Genomic DNA, 21,723 nt, shown 5'->3' with positions numbered 1-21,723 from the left:
TGGTTCAATTTGCAGACTGTAGAATTTGAAAAATGCATTAGGTGTAGCCCAACCTGCAGTTCTACAAATGTCCGCTAATGAGGCACCATTTGCTAAGCTGACAAAGCAGCAACGCCCCAGATTTAGTGTACCTTCAGTCCAAGTGGGCATGGTAAACCTGATAAGCCATGAGGATCGCATCCACAATCTAGTGGGAGATCCAGCGCCTCTTAGAAATCTGATAACCCGATCGTTCTTCCACACTAATCTGCATCTATGGTGTCGTGGCTTGCTGCAATGGTGGCCATGTACACCTTACGTGTAAAAGCAGACAGGTGCCGGTCCAGGCCCTCTTGGAAGATGGATATCACAGATCTGATGCCACACATCCGAAAAACCTTTCTCATGGGAAGAACACCAATTCAAGAAAATGCATCATTTTAGGTTGTGTGGGATTACAAATTTCAAGGATCTGTTTAATATCTGTAGATCCCACATCCTGACATAACATCATATAAAAAGTCTAAGGTGATCTACACTGTATTGGGCATTTAATGTAAACGTAATGGCATATGTTTACATAGTTTTATTTCTTGTGACTTATCCTTGTGAGTTGACAGAGTCTCAACTATGGTGCTCAAACCATTAGGTGATGTTATTATTATTTGGATAGGTCTGCTGAAGTGTTACAGTTGGGGAAAGGGTAACTTCCTACATTCTCTGTTCTTGATCTGAACAAAGGATGTCACCTCTGAGTACTGTGTCAACATCACTAAGGCCCGCCTACTAATGCCTATAAAATACATTGTATCACTGCCTTAGTTAGACTTTCGATGACTGCAGCGCCACACAGCGCATTCTCAATAAAGAACTCTGCTGAAGATACCCAAGAGTCTCCTGGTCTTCGCTTCCGAGTTTCCAACAGTTGTATAACTGCCTCGTAGAGGGGGCCCTCACTCATGTCCACCTGTGCTATGAGGCTCACTGGTGGAAACGCATATTCGCATAGGCCTAGGCCAACTGTGTGCCAGTGTGTCCATGCTGAGGGGGCCTCAGTCAGGGAACCCACAGTGGGCAAAGAGTGAATTCTTGTGAGGTCAACAAATCTGTCTGCTCCTGACCGAATAGACTCCAAAAGCCCTTCAGGTCTATTGCTACAAACCAGTCTCGGTACCTGACACATGATAACCTGTTCGAGGGTTAGCATTTTGAGCTTGTAAAGGGCCGGCTCAGCACCCTTAGGTTCAAGATTGGGAAGGACTGGGGAGCTTAACCAAGCATCCAGACACATTGGCAATAGTCTAAGTGGAACATTTGATGTACCGGGACAGGGTTCCTGCAGCTTTGCGGAACAGAAGTGGCAGTGGCAGAGGATATACTTCAGAGGCAGAAAATCTGTGTCCAGGCTGTGACATGCAATCTTAGCACCTGGCCATCACACACGGAATGACCAGAAATACCAGAAGTGTGATCAGAGAAGGTCTCCAAGAGCCAATCATTCAAGCAAGAATGCAGAGTAAGAAAAAAAAGAATTAATTCAAACCTGATTCTTTCTGCTGCCCAGGTAAGCATGGCTGCCATCTTAACGTCAGGGCTTACATCAACGAGAGTGAAGTCATCTGCTTCCGATTGGTCAGACCCACCCTCCGATGCTGCGATAGACAGCTCATCTCTTCCAGAGAGTTGCTGTATCAGCCCTGAAGAACAAAATTATATAGCAAATGCCACGCTGGCCTATTTATTTCTGGATGTCTGTGGCTTGGCCAGCTATTCATGTCAAAAAATTACACTTAAATTATCCCTCATCCCCACCTATCAATAAGTGATGAGCTGGGAGTGAGTGGTGGGCCACTTAGATAAAAAATGCCAGGCTTGATTTTCTTTGTACTAGTCTAGCCCTGAATAAAATATAGATTAATCTTTGTCAAAGTTGTGTTTTGCTGTAAGTAAAGTAAGTAATCTACTTAGATAGACCTCTGGGAAACTCTTAAGAAATTTTTGAATGGCGCCTCTGCCGAACGGCAGTAAACCGGCTCCATACATGGAAAAAGCACTACAGACTTCCCGCTTGGATGATGCAACATCACATGATGTCAGAGTGCGAGCTGAATCTCGTAAGAATAGAGTTTGGGTTCAAACACCAAAGGGAGAAATAAGGGAGAAAAACAATACACAGGGGAAAGAAATCAACATATAATAGAAAACATCTTATTGGGAACAGATACTAAATAAACTTACCCTTATGTAGCTCAGAAAAACTTAATGATGTAACAGAAACTATTGACTCTCTCTTTTCTAGCACTCTAGATACGGTCACTCCTTTGCGCCTAAGGAAGATTAAGAAAACCAGTCCGACCCCATGGTATAACGAGCACACACGCACCCTAAAGAGAGCAGTCTGGAGGAAAACAAAACTAGAGGTTTTTCGTACCAGCTGGCATGAATGTACCCTATCCTATAGAAAAGCGATAAAAACTGCATCTGAAATCTGAATAATTTTCTAAACCAATAACATGTATGCTAGACCCTATTCCATCTAGGCTACTAAAAGGCTTGCTTCCAGATGTCATAGGTCCTTTTCTGAATATTATTTATTTGTCATTGTCTTTGGGATATGTCCCCAAAACCCCAGAAAGTATGACCATATTACCCTGGTTCTGTCAACACTGCACTGGCTCCCTATTAAACATTGTATAGATTTTAAAATCTTTAATCTCTAATTACTTATAAAGCTCTAAATGGTTTAGCTCCTCAGTACCTGAGCGAGCTCTTATCACATAATAGTCCGTCACGTCCGCTGCGTTCTCAAAACTATGGCAATTTGATAAAACCTAGAATATAATTTTCTTATCTAGCGCCCAAACTCTGGAACAATCTACCTAACACTGTTCGGGACACAGACACACTCTGTCAGTTTAAATCTAGATTAAAGACCCATCTCTTTAACCTGCACACTAACATTTAACCTTAACACTTAGCACACTAACACATTTCTATAATTCAAATCCGTTAAAGGATTGTTAAGCTGAATTAATTAGGTCAACCAGAACCCGGAACACTTCCCATAACACCCAATGTACTCAGTGCATTGTAAGAAGAATGGCATCTACGCTAATAGACTGTTTCTTTCTTATTCATCATTGAATTCAATGATGAACTACCTTTAACTGAAAATTGAGTATTTACTGTTGCCCTTTTGCATTATTGATGCACTATTTCCTATTTAATACATCTCAAATGTACAGCTGCTTTGTCACAATTCTGTATTGTTAAAAAGCGGTATATAAATAAAGGTGACTTGACTTGACTTGACTTATGTGCCAAGATTCCATTTTTACCTTACTGCATTTATTAGTGGTATTACCATTATCCCTGCTGAATAAGTCACAAAACAAATTCTAATGGCTTTCATTACAAATAACCCGTATATTTAAGTTCCTGTCTGTTCGTTTGTGATCTGTCGGGTCTACTCGTTGTTACATGTGTCACATCAAGCCTTTTCTGTGGATTATCCTTTGTGTTCCTTCATTAAAAGACTATTGACGTTTATTTGTGCTCCAGCGTGTTTCTGTTGACAGTGTACCATGACAGAAGAACCGACCCACAACAGTTATCGCTGTTTTTATTTTTTGTTTCCGCTGTGTCATGGACCCCTTCTCTTGTCCCAGATATCTCCTCCTCCTGCTGGAGCAGGTGGAGAGATATCTCTTGAGGAGACTCTTTCTGGAAGTAGCTAACTACACCAGCTACCCAGACGACCTGCTCTGCTCTTTCTACGGTGCAAGCCTCAACACCGCCTGCAGAGTGCAGTCATCTGAAGATGGTCCTCAGGAGTGTTTCACCACCTTTGTGGAGTGGGTACTGGCGAGAAACAGATCTCCTTTCACCATTGGACCTGAGGATGATCTCGCCAGTCCCACCCCGGACCCAGCAGCCGGCCCACCATCTATAGCAACATTGACTGAACAGATTGTTGAGATATTACACCTAAATATAATGACTGCATTTTGGTGGCAAATGTTAGGCAGTCTTATTTGCTACAATTGCTGTTTGCTGTTACAATTTTTCTGGGGGTCTTGTTTATATTAGATATTTCAGAAAAGTAGAGATATTTCAAAAACAGACAGGCTTTGGCACTTGCAGCTGGATTTTTATCAAGAAATATTTTAGCATCTTAAAAAAATGATTCAGAAAAATAGTTAGATAAATGCCATAATTTCAAACTCGCATGTACACATACATTTGTTATTTTAATAGGACACTCCTTACAGATATGTTTAGATCAACAGGACTGTACCTGTTCTGTGTACTTTCTTTGATGTGAAAATTGACACACAAAGACATTTCTGTCTTAGGAGACAGTCCCTCAATGAGCTGCTCCAGCTGCTACATGAAGACAGGTATCATGGCTGGGGAACAGCAATAGAAAATAATATTTCTGTTCTGGCTTGCAACTGGGGCATCTTATAGGGTTGTGCCTTTGGAGTGCCAAAAACCATAGTTTATAGAGCTGTACAACTCACTTGCAATCATCTGCTCCAGCATTTGCAAAAATACATTATTTGCCAAGGGCCACTGTGTCATATGATATCTCAGACGGGTTCCAAAGGCTGGAGCAATAGATGGGTGCCATATCCGGATAAAAGCACCAGGAAAGGGGGTTTGCACCATGCTATTACAATCATGGCTATTACAAATGGGTTATACAATACTACAAGCAATCTGTGATCACACTGGAAGGTTTATGATGTTTTTATTTAAATTGCGATGTGTATAGTAAAGGGCCCTTTACCCACCACCAACACATTTTCTTCTTAGGGTTGGAGGCTATCCATGCACCCAAGAACCCATTTTCATCCTAACACCTTACAAAGAGCCAGTAAGAAATCCTGCTGAGACAAGATTTAATAGCCACCATGCCAGGGCACGCTGCATCAATTTTGAGTTAAGACAGCTCAAACATTCATTTTAGTCTGGTACTAGCCTTAAGCCTCGTCTGTGAAACAGGTCAATAGAGCATGAATGGCTGTGATGTGAAATAGAAATATCTTAAATAAAGCAAAACTTAATACAACCAACAGAACACACCAAATGCTTTCTAAATGTACATTTTATTGACAAGTTTCTCAAACAAAGAAAGAAACCATTCACTGTCTCAGCAGCAGCTTTTTCTCTTTTTTTTCTCTCTGGCTGCCTCGGCCACAAGGACGTCTAAAACACTTCCTTTCCTCTTTCTCTCCTACCTGACAGTTGTAGGAGAGGTCTCAGTTGAAGGGCCTGCAACTTCATCCCGTGTGGATGAAGCAATAAGAACAGGAGGTGCTATAGATGGCCTTTCACCTATTGCTTCATCAATAATTTTGCCCGTGAACAGATGGTCATTCTCAGCACAGAGTCTGATATTGAGCTTGGTCTCCACAGTTGACCCTGCGTACATGCAAAGACACCGTATATGTATTATCCCCCACCCCCATCCCCCCGGGGTACTCTTTGTATTAATACACATTTATTTAATGTAGTAACATTAAATGGTCATTTTACGTTAATATAATGTATATTGTGTTTATGTATCTGAAACATTTGAATGGACTGATAAAGGTAGCTGTAAAGTATTTTTGTTGACATATAATTTAGTTTTGACCATAATAATGTACCAAATCTAACACATATAAATATTACAGGAGTTTTGAAAAATACTAATAATAACTAATAAACTAATTTATAGGTGAAGTCGAACTCCTGTTGTACCCATTCTGTGATGCCAAACAACTTCCCTGTGCAAAGAATCATGGGGGCCTAAAACATACGTCAGTTGCACCCTTCAAAATCCTTAATTCCGAATGGAGCCCTTAAAAGTGGCCAGTTTTGAGTACTTTGGTTTGAAATGACCCTTCAATGACCCTTCCGGCCATGATTGTTTTGACTCCAAAGTGCCCTTCTGAAGGTGATAAATCCCATTTGTAACGCACCATAGATCTCCCAGTTGAAACTGTGCATCTTTCAACACAGTAAACGTGACAGAATAACAAACCAAAAAGTGAGTAAAGCAAATGATTTTTTTGACAAAGGGATTTCGTTTTTTTTGTTTGGTTTTTTTTTTCAGTGTTTTTGTTTTTCCCGTCTCACCATGGATCACATTGCCACTGTTTGCCTGTTTGGCCTGGACCAGGGAAACCGCTCCTTCACGGAGCATATGGAAGAATTTCTAGGTCTCGCACATCTGACTACCTTCCCAGATGACTGCTTGAGCAGGTTTTTACATGCCAGACTGAAAACCATTACGACAGAAAGTTGAGGTTATCTGCCTACAGACAACAGACCCAGAGCTCAGCCTAACACCACCCCGCTGCACGGAGCATCAGCCAGAGCCCACCGCAGATAGAGAGCCAGCGCCTGCCGCGACCAATGAGCCATCGCTAGGAGGAGCAACAGAGCTGAGAATTGCCCCCCGAACCCAAGCCTCATTCAAGGTCTGACCAGGTGCGAGAGCCGGCAACAATGCAGGCGTTAGTGGATGAGACAGTGGAGAGCGAGGGCGCAGAAAAAAAGCCCCGCCCACTGTACCATCGCTGAGCATGAGCTGAGGCAGGACTCGGGAGACTTAACAGACTTTTATTCTCATATACCCAGGCTTCTTCCGTCATCGTCTGAACTCTCTGGCCAAGGAGACCATTTATTAACTCCCTGTCTATCCTGAAATGACCATGAAGGTCAGTTTTAAACTGTTTGTCTGCCCTGAACTGTCTGACACCCCTGTCAAAACCATGGAGGTTGTTCCCCTGTCTGCTGTACTCCCTGTGTTAGGAGTCACAATTTGGTGAATGTGGGGCGCATACACCATCCCTGAAACCCCTGGCTGTCATGAACTCCCACCCAGCCTTCCTCTTCCACATGCTCTTATGAGCTTTCTGCCATCTTCTGCCCTGCTGTCGCTTCATCCTGCCAGTCCCTCAGCTCATCCTCAGCTTTACATCTGTGAGCGGGGCAATCTGTCACAGCTCTGTTACTTTGGAATTTGTTTGCCTGTCTAGTTTTGTTCTTTGGCCTAGTTTCTTCTCTCCTTGATTATGTTAGTTAGTTCACCTGTGTCTTGTTAATTATCCTCGTTTTGGTCTGTCTATTTAAATTACCTGCCTATTCAGTTTGAATTTGTCTGTAATTGTTTGAACATCTGTTTTTTTATTTTTTGAAATAAATACCCTATTCTATCTTCGCTCATCTTCTACGTAGCAGCATTGTGAGACTCCAGGTCTTCTGTCTCCACAGCTGTCTGATATGATGTATTTTGGTACGCCCCAGCGGGTAAAGATCTTGTCCTTAAGAATTCTGAAAATTTTCTGTGTCTTGTGTAGTAATCAGCTATCACAAGGAGGTTTGCAGAAAGCCACTAGATTTTCTGTTGTCATGTTTATATTCCTGACAGATGTCGCAACCCTTGACATATTGCCAGACATCTTTACGGATGATCGGCCACCACGCCACATCCAAAAGCCTCAGCAGGGTTTTTAGCCGGCTGAGATGTCCCCTTGGTGGGTTATCATAAAAGTAACCAGGTATTAGAACCTGGGGAATGACCAGTTGAAACATGTCTCCATTATTCCTTACAGGTACTCGGCTATACAACACCCCCTGGTTGTCCTCAAAGGAAATGTGATGGCCTTGTACTTTACTAGTTTTTTGATCTGCCTGCAGGTGAGATACGGTAGTGTGATTCTTTTGGACTTGAGATATTTTATCCAATGTGTTCGGGATGTCAGATAAACATTTTGACATTATGGCCAAGCAGTGTACATGCTCTTCAAGAGTCACAGGCTCGAGACAAGGGCCTTCCTGTAATGAATCTGGAGCTGAGCATTCCTTCTGAAGTCTCCACTACATAGATCTTGGTGTGGAAAAAGCACCTTGAATGGTCCCCTGGTTGGTCCAGTCCTTTTGTTCATTCACCCTCATGTGCACCGCATCTCCTTGGTTTAATACAGGCAAGTTTCTTACTCCATTTCGGTGATTTTAGAAGAATGCTTGTTTACCTTTTGCCAGGGCATCAGCATTTCTGACTTTTTCATCTTCCGGCCAGGCAGGTTTTTAAGTTCTCCTCCAGTGTAGGAAGTGTGGTTATAATCTTCCTCCCAATGAGTAGTTCTGCTGGGCTGTACCCAGTGGACGCCGATGCGGTGGCCCTGTAATACATAAGAGCCAGCAGGGGGTCTTTCTGTCCTAAAATGTTCTTGGCCACATGTAAAGCATGGCCATTGCTCTGTGGTAAGTTTGGAATTGAACATGGACAAAGTCGTATTCAGAACTGAAGTCTTTGAATTCTTTGCTTGAGAACTGTGGGCCATTGTCACTTCTCAATTCACTTGCAATCCCACAGCAAGCAAAGGTGGCTTTGAGTTTTTCAATCACTTGGCCAGTGGAAGGGGCAGGAAGTGACAGGATCTCATCGCATCTGAAACAGTAATCTGCTATGACCAAGTAATGACATTTATTGTGTTTGCACAGATCTACGTCAATTTTCTCCCATGGCCTACAGGCTAATTCACTCAGAATCAACGGTTCCTTCCTCTCAAACTGCCTGGTTTGCCCTTTCTTGATTTCTGTGGAGGCCTTGATGACCCTCAACCATACATGGTTATGTTTGTAAATCCCGTGATACGGGACGGGGAGGGGGGTTAGCGATATTTTATCAGGAGAAATTGAAAGTATCTCAGTTAACGCTGTCTACATTTTCTTCTTTTGAATCAATTGCCTTAAAAATCAACGGGGCAATTCCTACTATCCTCACAACTATTTACCGCCCTCCTAAGAGCAATAATGCTTTTTTTAACAGAACTTTCTGAACTCTTGACTTATCTATGTTCTATGTCTCCAAATGTTATTATGTTGGGTGATTTTAACATTCATATAGATAATGTCAGTAATGCATTTACAAGTGAATTTTTATCATGCTTGGATTGCTTTGGTATCCAGCAATTTAATACATTACCCACTGATTCTAAGGGGCATATTCTAGAGCTTGTCTGCTGTTCTGGTATAGCACCTTATAATTGTACTGTTTCTGATCTGTCCATATCAGACCATCGGTTGGTGTCTTTTTGTGCCAAGTTTGCGGTTTTTAAGGTAAACCCATGTCATTCAATCACGTTTCGGAATATTAAGAATATTGATGTGCCTACTCTTGCTGATGAACTTGCTATCTTTTCCAGTAAATCTGATTTCTTTACTGTTGATGAACTGGTTTCATATTACAGTGATGGACTGAATAAGATTTTGGATGATTTTGCACCTGTGGGAACTCAAACTGTTTCATTTGAGCATTCAGCTCCTTGGTTCACACCTAAACTGCGTGAACCTAAAACTAAAGGCCGTAGGTTAGAGCGCTTGTACGTTAGGTCTGGCCTTACAGTTCATAAAGAAATGTATGCTGAACATGTTTTGAACTACAAAAATGCACTGTCTAAAGTTAAATCTGTTTATTATTCCAACATAATTGGAGTCAGCAATGGGAACTCCAGGTTTCTTTTTTCGGTGGTAAACAATATTTTGCGACCTCCTGATTTTTTGCCATCTGATATGTATTCCAATGACTTATGTGATTGTCTTATGACTTTTTTTGAGTCTAAGGTTAATAATGTACATCAGCAATTACTTGCTACTGGTTCTGTGCCTCCTTCTCTTAAATCTGCTATACTTACTACTATACTAAACCAGGGGCTGATCCATCTAACTTTGAACATTTTCGACCCATTTCAAATTTACCATTTATCTCTAAGATAGTGGAAACGTGTGTTGCAATTCAAATCCATGAATATCTCACTAATAATAATTTGTTTGAACAATTTCAATCTGGTTTTCGGCCCCACCATAGCACTGAGACTGCTCTTGTCAGAATAACCAATGATCTGTTGCTGGCAGCTGACTCTGGGCTTTTAACCATACTTGTCCTTCTCGATTTGAGCGCTGCCTTTGACACTGTCTCTCATGAGATACTTCTTAACAGGTTAACTTCTATTGGGATTACTGGCATTCCACTGTCGTGGTTTAGGTCTTATCCTTCTGGACACATCTACAGTCACCACTGGTGTTCCACAGGGTTCTGTCTTGGGCCCGCTTCTTTTCATTATTTATATACTCTCTCTTGGTTTAATTTTGAGGAAACACGGTATTAATTTTCATTGTTATGCAGATGACACCCAACTTTACCTGTCTGCTAAACCCACTGGGTATTTTCTTCCACCATCTTTGTCTAGCTGTTTAGCTGAAATTAAAGATTGGTTTTCAGCTAATTTCCTGATGCTAAACGGCAACAAAACTTGCAAAACTTGTGAAAAAACAGTTTTTCCTTGTACATTGACAACAATGCAATCTGTCCTTCCTCGCAGGTTAAAAGTTTGGGTGTTGTCATGGATAGCATGCTATCCTTTGAAACTCAAATTAATAATATCACACGGACTGCATATTTTCATTTGCGTAACATTACTCGTCTTCGTCCTTTTCTCTCAATTAATAACACAGCAGATCTTATTCATGTCCTAGTTACTTCACGCATTGATTATTGTAATGCCCTTTTAACTGGTGTTCCCTCTAAATTGCTAAATAAGCTCCAGTTGGTTCAGAATTCTGCAGCTCGTATCCTTTCTAGAACACCTTCTACTGAACACATTTCTCCAGTTCTTCAGAAATTGGACTGGCTTCCAGTAAAATATCAAGTTGAATTCAAGATTTTGCTACTCACATACAAGGCACTTCATAATCTTGCACCTCAATATCTCACTCAACTTCTTCAGGTTTACACCCCTTCACGTGCTCTCAGATCCTCATCTTCAATTTCTCTTGTGGTACCTCGGATTCGACTAACTACTATGGGTGCCAGATCCTTTAGCTATGCTGTCCCCCGCTTAGGGAACTCTCTTCCCCTTGATGTCCGCAACAGCGACTGCTTGGTGAGTTTTAAAAAACGTCTTAAAACATATATTTTTATACAAGCTTTTTTAGAATATGTTTTCAGTCTTTATTGTATTTTATTTTTACATATGGAGTGTTTGTTGTTTGTTTTGTTTTGTGTAGTGATTTTGTATTTTCTTCCTTTTCTTGTGAGGTGACCTTGGGTGTTTTGAAAGGCGACGTTAAATAAAATGCATTATTATTATTATTACTGCTATGCTGTAATAAACATCTTCATCAAGATATTCTGCGTCCTCTTCACTTTTCTTACATCATACAGCAAGCTAAATGTTTCCATTCACACCCTGAGTCTCCAGGTTTTGAGGCAGCAACAGATTCAACCATGATCTGAGCCTCCAGTCTGCAAAGAAAGAGATACCCAATGTTCAGAGTCTTCGCCCAGCAAGACAACAGATGCAGCACGTCCTGAGTCTCCATCCTAAAGAGACAAAACAGACTAAGTTCTTAGTCTCTAGCCCAGAGAAGTAGAAGACATACAGACGCTGACAACAAGGTTAAGCTCTTGCAAGCAAACCTTCAATTCAAGGTACTTTCATCTGAGCATTTCAGATTTTAGGACCCTTTGGGACTCCAGGGGACAGTTGTTCAAAAGTAATCGGATCAGTTCTTGGTTCAAATTGTAAAAATGGGTCGCTCAAAAGAAAACAAGTTTTTAGATTTAGACAGTTCTATTGATGTTCTTTTCTGCCATTTACCTTTTATCACATCTTTCTTTCCCTCGAGAAGCTGTTTGTGATCTGCAAAAAATGCCATTTGTCTAAACGACAGGACATTTCTCATCTGTTGCTAACTAGTGTTCTTACTCGTCTGCTGTGGACAGAACCGTGCTTGAACCACCGACCGGCGAGTTTGACTTTTTCTTTTGATGGTTTCGTCTTCACTTGAGGAGCTGTTGTTTGTGAGGAGTGTAAATTTAGTTTTACTCATACAATAGCCGCGATTCCAGCGGAGGAGAGTTGATGGTGGAGCTAATGTGGTGAGTGCAGTACGTAAATTTACCACATTTAATTTAGACATGGTTATTGTTTGAAAGCGTAAGTTTAGATAATTAGTGGCGTAAATGCAAAAGCGGATAAATATACTTCTGTTCTATCTAGATTCAGAGTCCTCTTAACCACTATCTTGTTCTAGGAAGAAGAAATGGAAGAGATGCTTTGAAAGTGTAAGTATGACCCACATAACAGTGATAAGAGAGCACAGCTGTTTACACATTATCCCCCCTGGTTTCAGAGACAAGGCTTAAGGCCAGTCTCAGAATAAAATAACATGTTTAATAACCTGACAAGCAGTCTTAACTGAAAATACCTTATAATGACATATTTTAAAATATGTCAGTGCCTTTCTTGTCTCAAGGTGCACACCAGTAAAGTTTTTAAGGCATTTTTATAAAAGCTTTTTAAGTATCTTAATTTAACTAAGGCCTAGTCCTGGCTTAAGCTAAGCCCTGTCTGTGAAATCCTGTCTCTTTGTTCAAACATGGGAGTTATATAAGAACGAAATAATTTCCTTGTTCACATCAGGCATGTACATTTAAATCACTTTATGCACAAAAAAATACACACTTACGCCACCTTCACACCAAAGTTCTGTATGTTGTGGGTTAACTGAGACCTGTTCTGAGGATGATCACTTTATTGACTAGCACACTGTACAATTAAACGCAGGGCTCTCAAGTCTCACGCATTCACCGTGAGACACACGCATTTCAACCAGTTCACACGCTCTCACGCCACACCTTGTATTTCTCACGCTGAGAAGTAAGGCAAAACTTATCCCGCTATATAATGTTAATGGACGAGGCGCAGGCTCGCAGGGGGAGTTCATTGCTGTCTTGTTGACAGTTAAATGCCACCTACCAGCAAATATCAAAAATTAGATTTTTTTGTTTTTGGGTAAATTACGTGATCCCGCTACAGTAACGTTCGTCACTGGGCAACATGGACGCGCACACACTGGACGCGGCAAACTGTGGAATTCTCGGTCACGGGGCTGCCGCTTTCTCTCCCAGTGGAAGCGTTTTGTGCAGTTGAGGCGGTGGTCGCGTTGCGGTCACGGAGTGGACGTTGCCCTTTGTATTTTCTAAAAACTAACAAAATGCAGTAGGTAACCCCTTCTGTTTTGTTTCTTTATTTTACGATTCCTGGACAAAATCACTTGCCTGTGATCAAAGATAGTTAGAGCTGATGTTTGGAAATATAGCCAAATTCTTGCAAGATTATTAGCTCTCCAACAGCTTTAACTAAGTTTTGGCTACTGAACACTAAGGAAAGCACTAAATAATTGGTAAATCTGGTATATTACCAATAAAATTGGTAAAACAAATTAATTATCATCCAAATAATTTATATATATATTTCAGAAATACATTAAATGTATCAACATTGTTGGGAAGGTTATTTTGAAAATTTAATAGGTTACAGATTACAAGTTACCCTGTTTAAAATGTAATAAGTAGTGTAACTACTTCAAGTGCTTTAAAAATAATGCAACTGCTGACATTTGATTACTTTTTGATTACCTTTCTAAAATTTTATGGAATGTTTTCAGCTGTTAATCCTTTTTAAACTTTTAAACCAGGCAAGTTTAACCTTACAGTAGTACTGGACAATAATTACTGTGAGAGCTATGAAATCCTTCATCACTTGAATTTATGATCATTATGATCATTATACTTTAATTTTAAAGCACAGCCACCGCAAAATCAGACTTTAGCATCTCTTTTTACTTTGAGATCATTCTGAGGTAAAATACAGATTTTTAAAATGATAAGATGTAGTTTAATAGCTATGATACCATTTTTGAAATAAAATCCTTGCATGGCTTTGACTGGAAACACTGCCATCTAACAATGCCTTGGACAAAAAAAACAAACAAAAAAAAAACTAACAAAAAAACAGTTAATCTTAAAAAAAATAAAGCATATACAATAAACCCAAATTGGAAATAAACAATTATCAAATAGGCATGTGTTCTGTTCTGTGTCCTAAACTCCGGAAACATTGGTGTCTCATATTTAAGAGCAGTCAGTGCAATTTGGGAAATCAAATCTGTAAGTGTGTGAAAATATTCAGATGTAATCCCCTTTGTAATCGTTAACATTTTCATAAGTAACTGTAATTTAACTGTACATTGCTTTTCAGTAACTGTAACAAATTAGTTACATTTGTTATTAAATTACATAATTCCATTACTAGCTACTCTAGTTAAGTTCAAGCCCCTACCACTATCATCAAGACATCAAAATGTGCAAAAAAACACTTGCAATAAAAAAAGCCATTCATAAGCTGGAATGCTGAAACGCACAGCTTTACATAGGCTACATGCAGAGGGCAAGTTCTGCAATCCTTCTGTATGTGTACAGTATTGAGCGCTGCTGTTATGTTGGTTCGTTTGGGGCCAAATTTCTTTTTATCTTTGATCTGTATTTCTGAAATATATAAAACATTTTATTTTATTTCCATTAATTTGACTTTTATCAGATTTACCAGTTGATAAAATTCCTATTTTGTGCTGGTCAATTTTGAACAATAGATAAAATGTAACTTCTAAAAAAAAGAGAATTGTGTGGGGCCGAGGGGCCGCTGCTGCAAATATTTGAGTGGCTTCTCCCCTAACAGTAATCTCACTCCAAACTTCTTCCAAAACTTGAGAGCCCTGATTAAACGTAAACCCTAAAGTCAGATGCCCTTATAAAGGCTGTAACTTTAATGTTTGCACTTCACAGAAAAGTTGTCAATGACAAGCCTTTGACAAGCTTTGACATTAGCCAGACGATAATTCAAAGGCCAGCTCTTTTTACAGTATACCAGGTATGTGCATTCATCCCATGTTGTAATTATCACAATTACAAGATTCCAGCTTGGAAAAAGCATTCATGTCCTTGTAGAACTCATACTCATATATTAACTTAACTTCCAGCGATATCGTATACTATCTGAACTGAACTGTGCTGGATGATGACATCACTGAATTCAATGATGAACTGCCTTTAACTGATAATTGAGTGTTTACTCTTGTCCTTTTGCATTATTGATGCACTATTTCCTGTTTAATACTATAAAACTGCTTTGTCATAATCTGTATTGTTAAAAGCTCTATAGAAATAAAGGTAAAAAAATAAATTACCATCTGTAAACTGGAAATTTTCTGAGAGCTGTACCACCTGACCACTGTATCTGACTGCTCCAGATTAATTTAGGCACTGATAGTGTTGCCATAGAAAAGCACAATTCCCAGTCCAAGGACATGAACAGCTTGTCACAATGTTGTCCTCTCAGAATTAAAGTAATTATGACATGGTATGAATGCAACATATGACTGAGTATTTAACAACAGCATTGTTTAACTGACTTGATTATGTGTTTGTCGTTCTGTTTCTTCCTCTGTTAGGATGCAGCTGACAAGACAGAATTCTCAGCGCTGATCAAGAATTCCAAAGGTCACCTCTAGAGTGGGAATCATCTTGGAAGAAAGCTTGGTAATGGATGAACTGACCAATCTCAGGCCTTCTATGTCCATTGTTGTCAGACTGATTTCCCTGCCTGCACCTGGACTATCCTAAGTGTATGAAAAGCATTTTATATTTTATTCAGCAGGTAATGCTCAACCTCGGAAAAGGTGAGCTGGCACCTACAATTCGGTACTGCCAATATTGTGCACTCAGAGTGGGGAAAAAACAATTGATATAAATTAAACTTGGAAATGAGTACATTTAACTATAAATATAAATATAATAGGTATAATAATTGCTAATTAAATGATATTACAAAACATTTTAAGTTAAATGAATAGATTTTTGTTTAAGTTCACATTACCTACATTTTTTTAGGGCAAACAGTTTCCTCAAGTTTTTAAGTTAATTTAACTTATCCCGGTTTAGAGTGCATTTGCTAATAAAATTAATTTTGCTACACTTGTGTTTTCCTTGTGTTGATAATACAGTAAGAGTTTCTACAAGTTAATGGCACAATATGTAAGTTTTCGCCGCTAGAGGTCGCATCATTTTCAAAACAATAACAGAGGCGAAGTTCGATGACGCAATGACCGAGCATGGAACGCTGAGCGATGTCGTTTTCACAAATCATGCTCACGGATGAGGTAATGCATTACTTTTTTTATTAACTTACCTGTACATTTAATAACAGTATTTTATGTCATCGTAATGAATTATCTGCAAAGAACATGAAATTGGCTCACCAGACTTGATAAAAACTAGGGATGCACCAAATTTTCGGCCGCTGAAAGAGAACAAGTTTGACTTTTTTTTTTAGGTAACTCAAAAACTCAGCAGGGTTGAAATTTCTTATAGTTTGTATGCAGAGTGTATATTAAATGCATATTTTAATCAACAGCTCAAGTAATGAAGCAGCCAGTCAATCATTTTCAATTATTAGCCAGTCAATTATTTATTGTGATCAAAATGTCTTACAACTCGATGTGTTAAAGCACATTAACATCAAACAGACATGATATACAGATATCAAGTTTAAAAAAAATGCTATTAGAAAAGAAGACAAACTATTGCAATATGTAGAAACTTGACACACATGTACTAAACAGTCAAAATCAAACTGGTACATTTTGGCACAAGCAACAGTGAGGCCATGAGTTCAATTTCCTGAAAATACCCATACTGATCAAATGTATGCCTTGAATGTGTTGTGATATCAGATTTATTACCAAACTGCACAAACGTAAATGAGAATACCAATATGAACGTAGGATTGTCATTTTTGGCGCCCCCGAGCTAATTTTGTGGTTCCTCTTATTTATGATCGCATTATCTGGTCAATGTAGAGACTGTATTCTTGATTTCTAATAAGTTTTGATTAAGTGCAAAATAGCATAAATCTTTAAGGTTAGAATAAAAATATTCTTTTAAAATAAAAGTGTTTAATAAGAAGTGCCTTATGTAAAACAATTATAATAATAATAATATTAATAAAAATAATTTAAAAAAAGAAATGTTTACCCCACATATTTTCCCCCTTGAACTTGCATCATGCCATGTAAAATATTAAAAAGTAACATCACAACTATATTATGAAATGTTTGCTTGTAAGGCATTCAGAGTAATGCTGTTCTACTTTGTATTTATATAGCCTACAGCGAGTAACATCATCTCAGCCAGAAAAATATAGAGTTACATAGAAGTGTTTGGCAGGTAATAATTGTAGCTTTTAGGAGACATATGAATATGGTGTTACCACAGCAAGCGCTGTACAAGTGTAACAGTAAACCACTGCCTAAAAATGTGCATATAGTAACAATCAAGTGCTACAGCAGCACTGAATCCAACACACCATTCACCTCTGTGTCAGGTGAACTTCAAAGAGAACAAGAGAACATACTAGATCTCTGCATCTACTTCTCTGAAATTTTCATTGGTTAACGGATGCCTATGTCAGAGTGCGTTTCGGTAAAAATGGTCATTTTCAACTGTTGGTTGTAGGGCTGCACAATAAAATCGCATGCGGTATCCATGCGCATTTTGTCATTAAAGCTGGTTCTGTAATCAGCAGTAAATCCCCATCACATGTGTGCCCAAAAACCATTGAGAATTTTTAATCAAAGTATATTAGAGACTTTTCATTAAGACCCTAAAGAATCATATCAACTTGTGGAAAATGGGCATCCGATGACCCCTTTAAGGCATTGACCTTAGAATATGTTGAGAGCGACTGAGCGCAGATTTGACGTTGTAGTGAAAATGCACCGTTAGAAATCAATTCATTCACATAACTTTCTAAAGCAGCATGGTCTGTGTTCATCAGCGCTTGTTTTCTATTTTGATTTTTAGAAGTGTTTTCAGGTTTGTTTGTTTGTTTGTTTTTCTCGGTGCACCTGAATTTAAAATTACGCATTGTGTTTTAGGGCTGAAAGTGATGCCTTGAAACTTAACGAGAAAGGTACTGGTACATTTCTGACAGGAGTGCATCCATTTTTCTCTTTTTTAGCAAAATGTTTTTATTTACACATTCATTTATCTTAATGCAGGTTAGTGGGAAATTCACCATGGCTGTAGTTAACGCTGTCAATGCATCTACACTGCAGCACATCACAACAAAACTAGATCGCTCTCACCATAATCAAAAGTTCTGCACTTCAAGAGACATCACAGGTATCACACTGCCTGCACTGTAGACAGCATTGATTTGAATGGGTGTTATGAAGTTTCGTCACGGTGCACACAACACAGTGCCTGGACCAACTAGCCATCTTTCCACAAGATATGCAGAGACTTTCCAGTATCATTCTTACATGCATTTAGACCTAAAGTACTGGTGGTCGTGGGCCGTATCCCTCAGTAATGTCCCCTGGACTCATCTCCTGCAGGAATTTGGGACTGTCATAGTCAGATGACCTGCAGAAGCCTTCAGAGTTGTCATCATTCACATCCTCTTCAGAAACCTCTTCAGGTAGATCCACTACTGTGTCATTAAGGATAGTGTTTGCTTTGCAATCTTTCTCAGTTGGGGAAATGGGGGGAGAACCATAACTAAAACTATCCTCTTTCAGTAGGGGTGTGTGTCCCTGAGGTGCCACTGGAGAAACAGTTGACTCATGTGGGGAAACAAGCATTGTGTTAAATTGCCCAGGACTGCGGCACTGCATATGGAAAGGAGCAAACGGTTAGTCTTGGTGCTGCTGATGGTGCTACAAAAACAGCAAGCCACCAGGTGCATCACAAATACAAAACACTGCTAAATAAAAAGAAACAAAAAAACACATTTCACCTGGAAGGTTCAATTCTGTCATAATTTACTGATCTTCAAACAATTTGGACTAACATAAGGGTGAAACCTTTTTATCTTATTTTTAGCTGAAATATGCCTATACTAAACTTAAGATGTAAAAATAAAAAATGCAAAGTAAAAGGAACCAAAAACACATACCAAAAACTCAGGTTTTGGGGGGATTTTGGACCATTTCCTCCAGAACAGCCACACAATGCCCATGAAAATGAAGAGCATGACAGTTCCTCCGCCAAGCAAAGCTGCGAGTAATCCCGCTTGGCCTACAAAAAAAAAAAATGTCAAGAACTTTTCAATGACGCATCTACTCTAGTATGCACTAATACTAACTTTAAGGTAAAGATGAATTCAGAATTTCCATTCCACTGTCAAAACCAGACAAAACTGGAAAAAAAGCAAGTAAGTTTTCAGGTAAGTTTCAAGTGCTTCCTCAGCCTGACATTGATCGGACAGATAATTAAATAGTGCTTTTTCAGGATTTAATGAATTATGAATATCTTTTTAGCAACCCCATCTCTTGCTTTAGCCCAGGGGTCCAAAGTCTAGCCCGCAGGCCAAATGCAGCCCTGTGGATGAATTTCAAACGGCCCGCAGCTTGTCTAATGAAATGTTTATATGTGGTCCGCCAAACATAGTTGTCAAAATATGCAAGGCAACAGCACTAGATTTTTGACCAGATGTAGCAGTAAAATGCAGCGCTAACAATTTGCGCTGCCATTTCTTTACCGCACAAGAATTGACTGGTAGAATATAGGCCAACTGACAGTAATGTTATGTAAGGTTTTGTGCATTTCTATTTATAGAAAAATAAATAAATGTGTTAGACTAAATACCATAAAGCTATTATAATTACTACAATTTTACCCTGTAAAAACAAGGCGGTTAAAATATTTACAGATTTTTACATCAACACAACTGAAGCCACTGCTATTGTCAACTCCGTATAAGCATCCGGCCCCCTGGTGTGTCCAGGTCATCAAATCTGGCCCCCTTTTGGACACCCCTGCTTTAGCCAGATGTTTGGTGCAGCCAGTGGCACAGAAATGACAGTCCTCACCTATAATATATGACATAACCAAACCCGCCCTATATCTTCTGGTGTAATGAAGCCTGATAAAGTGGTGTCTGAAACCATAGTGGTGATTATAAATATCCTGTGTGCTCGTTTAATCCCAAAATGCACAGCAATTAAAAAAAAATGTTCCCAAATTTTGTCAAATACTCACTGGTCTCACTGAAAGAAACTGTTCACCCTTAATGTGGTGGACTATATGACATCGAGTGTATAGGGAATATTCAGTGAGGGGAAGGCGGTCTTAAACTCATCAGAGAAATAAATACTGGTTCTCACAACCCTGCAGCACTTAATAGCATGATTTAAAAAGCTGCACTGCATCAAGAAAAATAAACAAAATTAATAAAATTCTTACTTGTCTCAGGTGTCTGTTGAGGAACACAAACATTTCTGTAGGTATATGAAAGAATACCAGCAATCTCCCCTTCAAACTTCAACTGAACACACTCTCCAGTTGCGCTTTGGTTAAAGGGGAAGTCTACAATGCACAGGTCCTCATCCTCAAAACACGAGTTTGAAACCTTTTGCTGTGTAAAGACAAAAGAACAGAGTGATTTTTACAAATCAACATCCTAACATGACTAACATTTAAAGAAGGACACAGCCAGAGTCTGTGCGACTGCTTTTCCAACCTCATTGTGTGTGATTGTGTATCCAAATTCTTCATTCAGAATGCTTTGCTTATGAAGTAAGAAAGGGTGCTGAAAGGACACTTCAATTGTATCTTTGTGAACAGATGCATTTACAGGCGGAAAGTCCAAAGAGCCTGGAAAAAGCAAAAGCCAACACTGCTGAAAGTCAAAATAACTAGAAATAAATAGAAACAGTACAGTCAAAACAGTAAGGTGGATGCAGTAGAAAAAGGACCAATTAAACAAATATTAACGATGCCATGGCTGTCTGCTGATCGTTTAACCAAGATTAAAGCAAGATTTTCCAATTACACCAATGGTTTGGGATAAATAACCTACAGATCTTTTAAACTTAGAAAACAAGCCCTAAAATGGATGAGAAATATTGCTAGTTTTTTATAGTGTTTAATAAACAGTAATACTGTATCCATACAGTTAAGTTATACTCAGAGAACTTACATTTATATTTATGTTTGCTCTCATCAAAAAAGTCTTTGCTGTAGGTGAATGTAATGGAGACGCTTTTCGATTTCTCTTGCCCATCATGTGCCGTCACAGACACAGAGTAATCATCACTCGCATCTCTGCTGTAGCTGCTGATATCAAGGTACGTCTGAAAGGTGTCAGCTGTTTGGGATTCACTGGAGATAAATGGGACAGGAAGATTAAGCAATGACACATTTTCTGAAATGATATATCTTTTTCTTAGTCAGCTGCTTTTGACACACACATACCTCATGTAAGGATCGATGTTTACACTGAATTTCAGCTGTTCAGTCGGGTTACTGTAGTTCCAGTACAGCACATTCACAAAGTTGTGACAAACAACACTGACGTTTGTTGGAGAAGGTACTGTAGAAAAAAAACCCCAGATAGATTTAGTCTATTAGTCTATTTAGTCCATTAAGTCTAACTCAAAGCTCATGAGAACAACAAATCATTCCAGTATTGCTCAACGGCTACTGAAATGCTGATGCACTTTTAAAACAGATGTCATCTTCTGCAGAGATGTCACAATCTTAGACTGAACTATGAGCTCAAGCACAAATCACTAAAATTTTGGATATACATGACTGAATCTTATCATCTAAATATAAAAGTTTAAAATGAGTGTGGAAAGCAAATATTAAAAAAAACAATAAAAAAAAAATGATTAGTCACACTGAACAGGGAAGGGAATAGCAAGTGTCCAGCATTCAAGGAAACTCCTTCAATAACGCCTAAAACCAACCTGAACAGAGTGAGAAACCAGCTAAGATCAGAAAACTAGCTTAGACTGAATTGAATGGAGTTTATATTTCAGAAGGGTAAAATCAGTTAT

The 21,723-nt window shown here is 39.1% G+C and overlaps 1 protein-coding gene across 1 annotated transcript in view; it reads right to left on the bottom strand.

Annotated features, from left to right (window-relative positions):
* Positions 1–16,317: 16,317 nt before the first annotated feature.
* The window catches only part of LOC127174797 (interferon gamma receptor 1-like), a 20,580-nt gene continuing 15,174 nt past the window's right edge, over positions 16,318–21,723 (bottom strand). Inside the window, exons 2-7 of the mRNA XM_051125382.1 lie at positions 21,137–21,254; positions 20,862–21,043; positions 20,403–20,536; positions 20,126–20,297; positions 18,837–18,958; positions 16,318–18,549 (exon numbers count right to left, since the gene is read on the bottom strand). Of these exons, the coding sequence (XP_050981339.1) occupies positions 18,214–18,549; positions 18,837–18,958; positions 20,126–20,297; positions 20,403–20,536; positions 20,862–21,043; positions 21,137–21,254 (1,064 nt within the window). The 3' untranslated portion in view covers positions 16,318–18,213. The remainder of the gene's footprint in view (positions 18,550–18,836; positions 18,959–20,125; positions 20,298–20,402; positions 20,537–20,861; positions 21,044–21,136; positions 21,255–21,723) is intronic.

Source organism: Labeo rohita, chromosome 13 (assembly GCF_022985175.1).
Source record: "Labeo rohita strain BAU-BD-2019 chromosome 13, IGBB_LRoh.1.0, whole genome shotgun sequence".
Taxonomy (NCBI): domain Eukaryota; kingdom Metazoa; phylum Chordata; class Actinopteri; order Cypriniformes; family Cyprinidae; genus Labeo; species Labeo rohita.
This window is presented reverse-complemented; position numbering and strand designations above follow the sequence as displayed.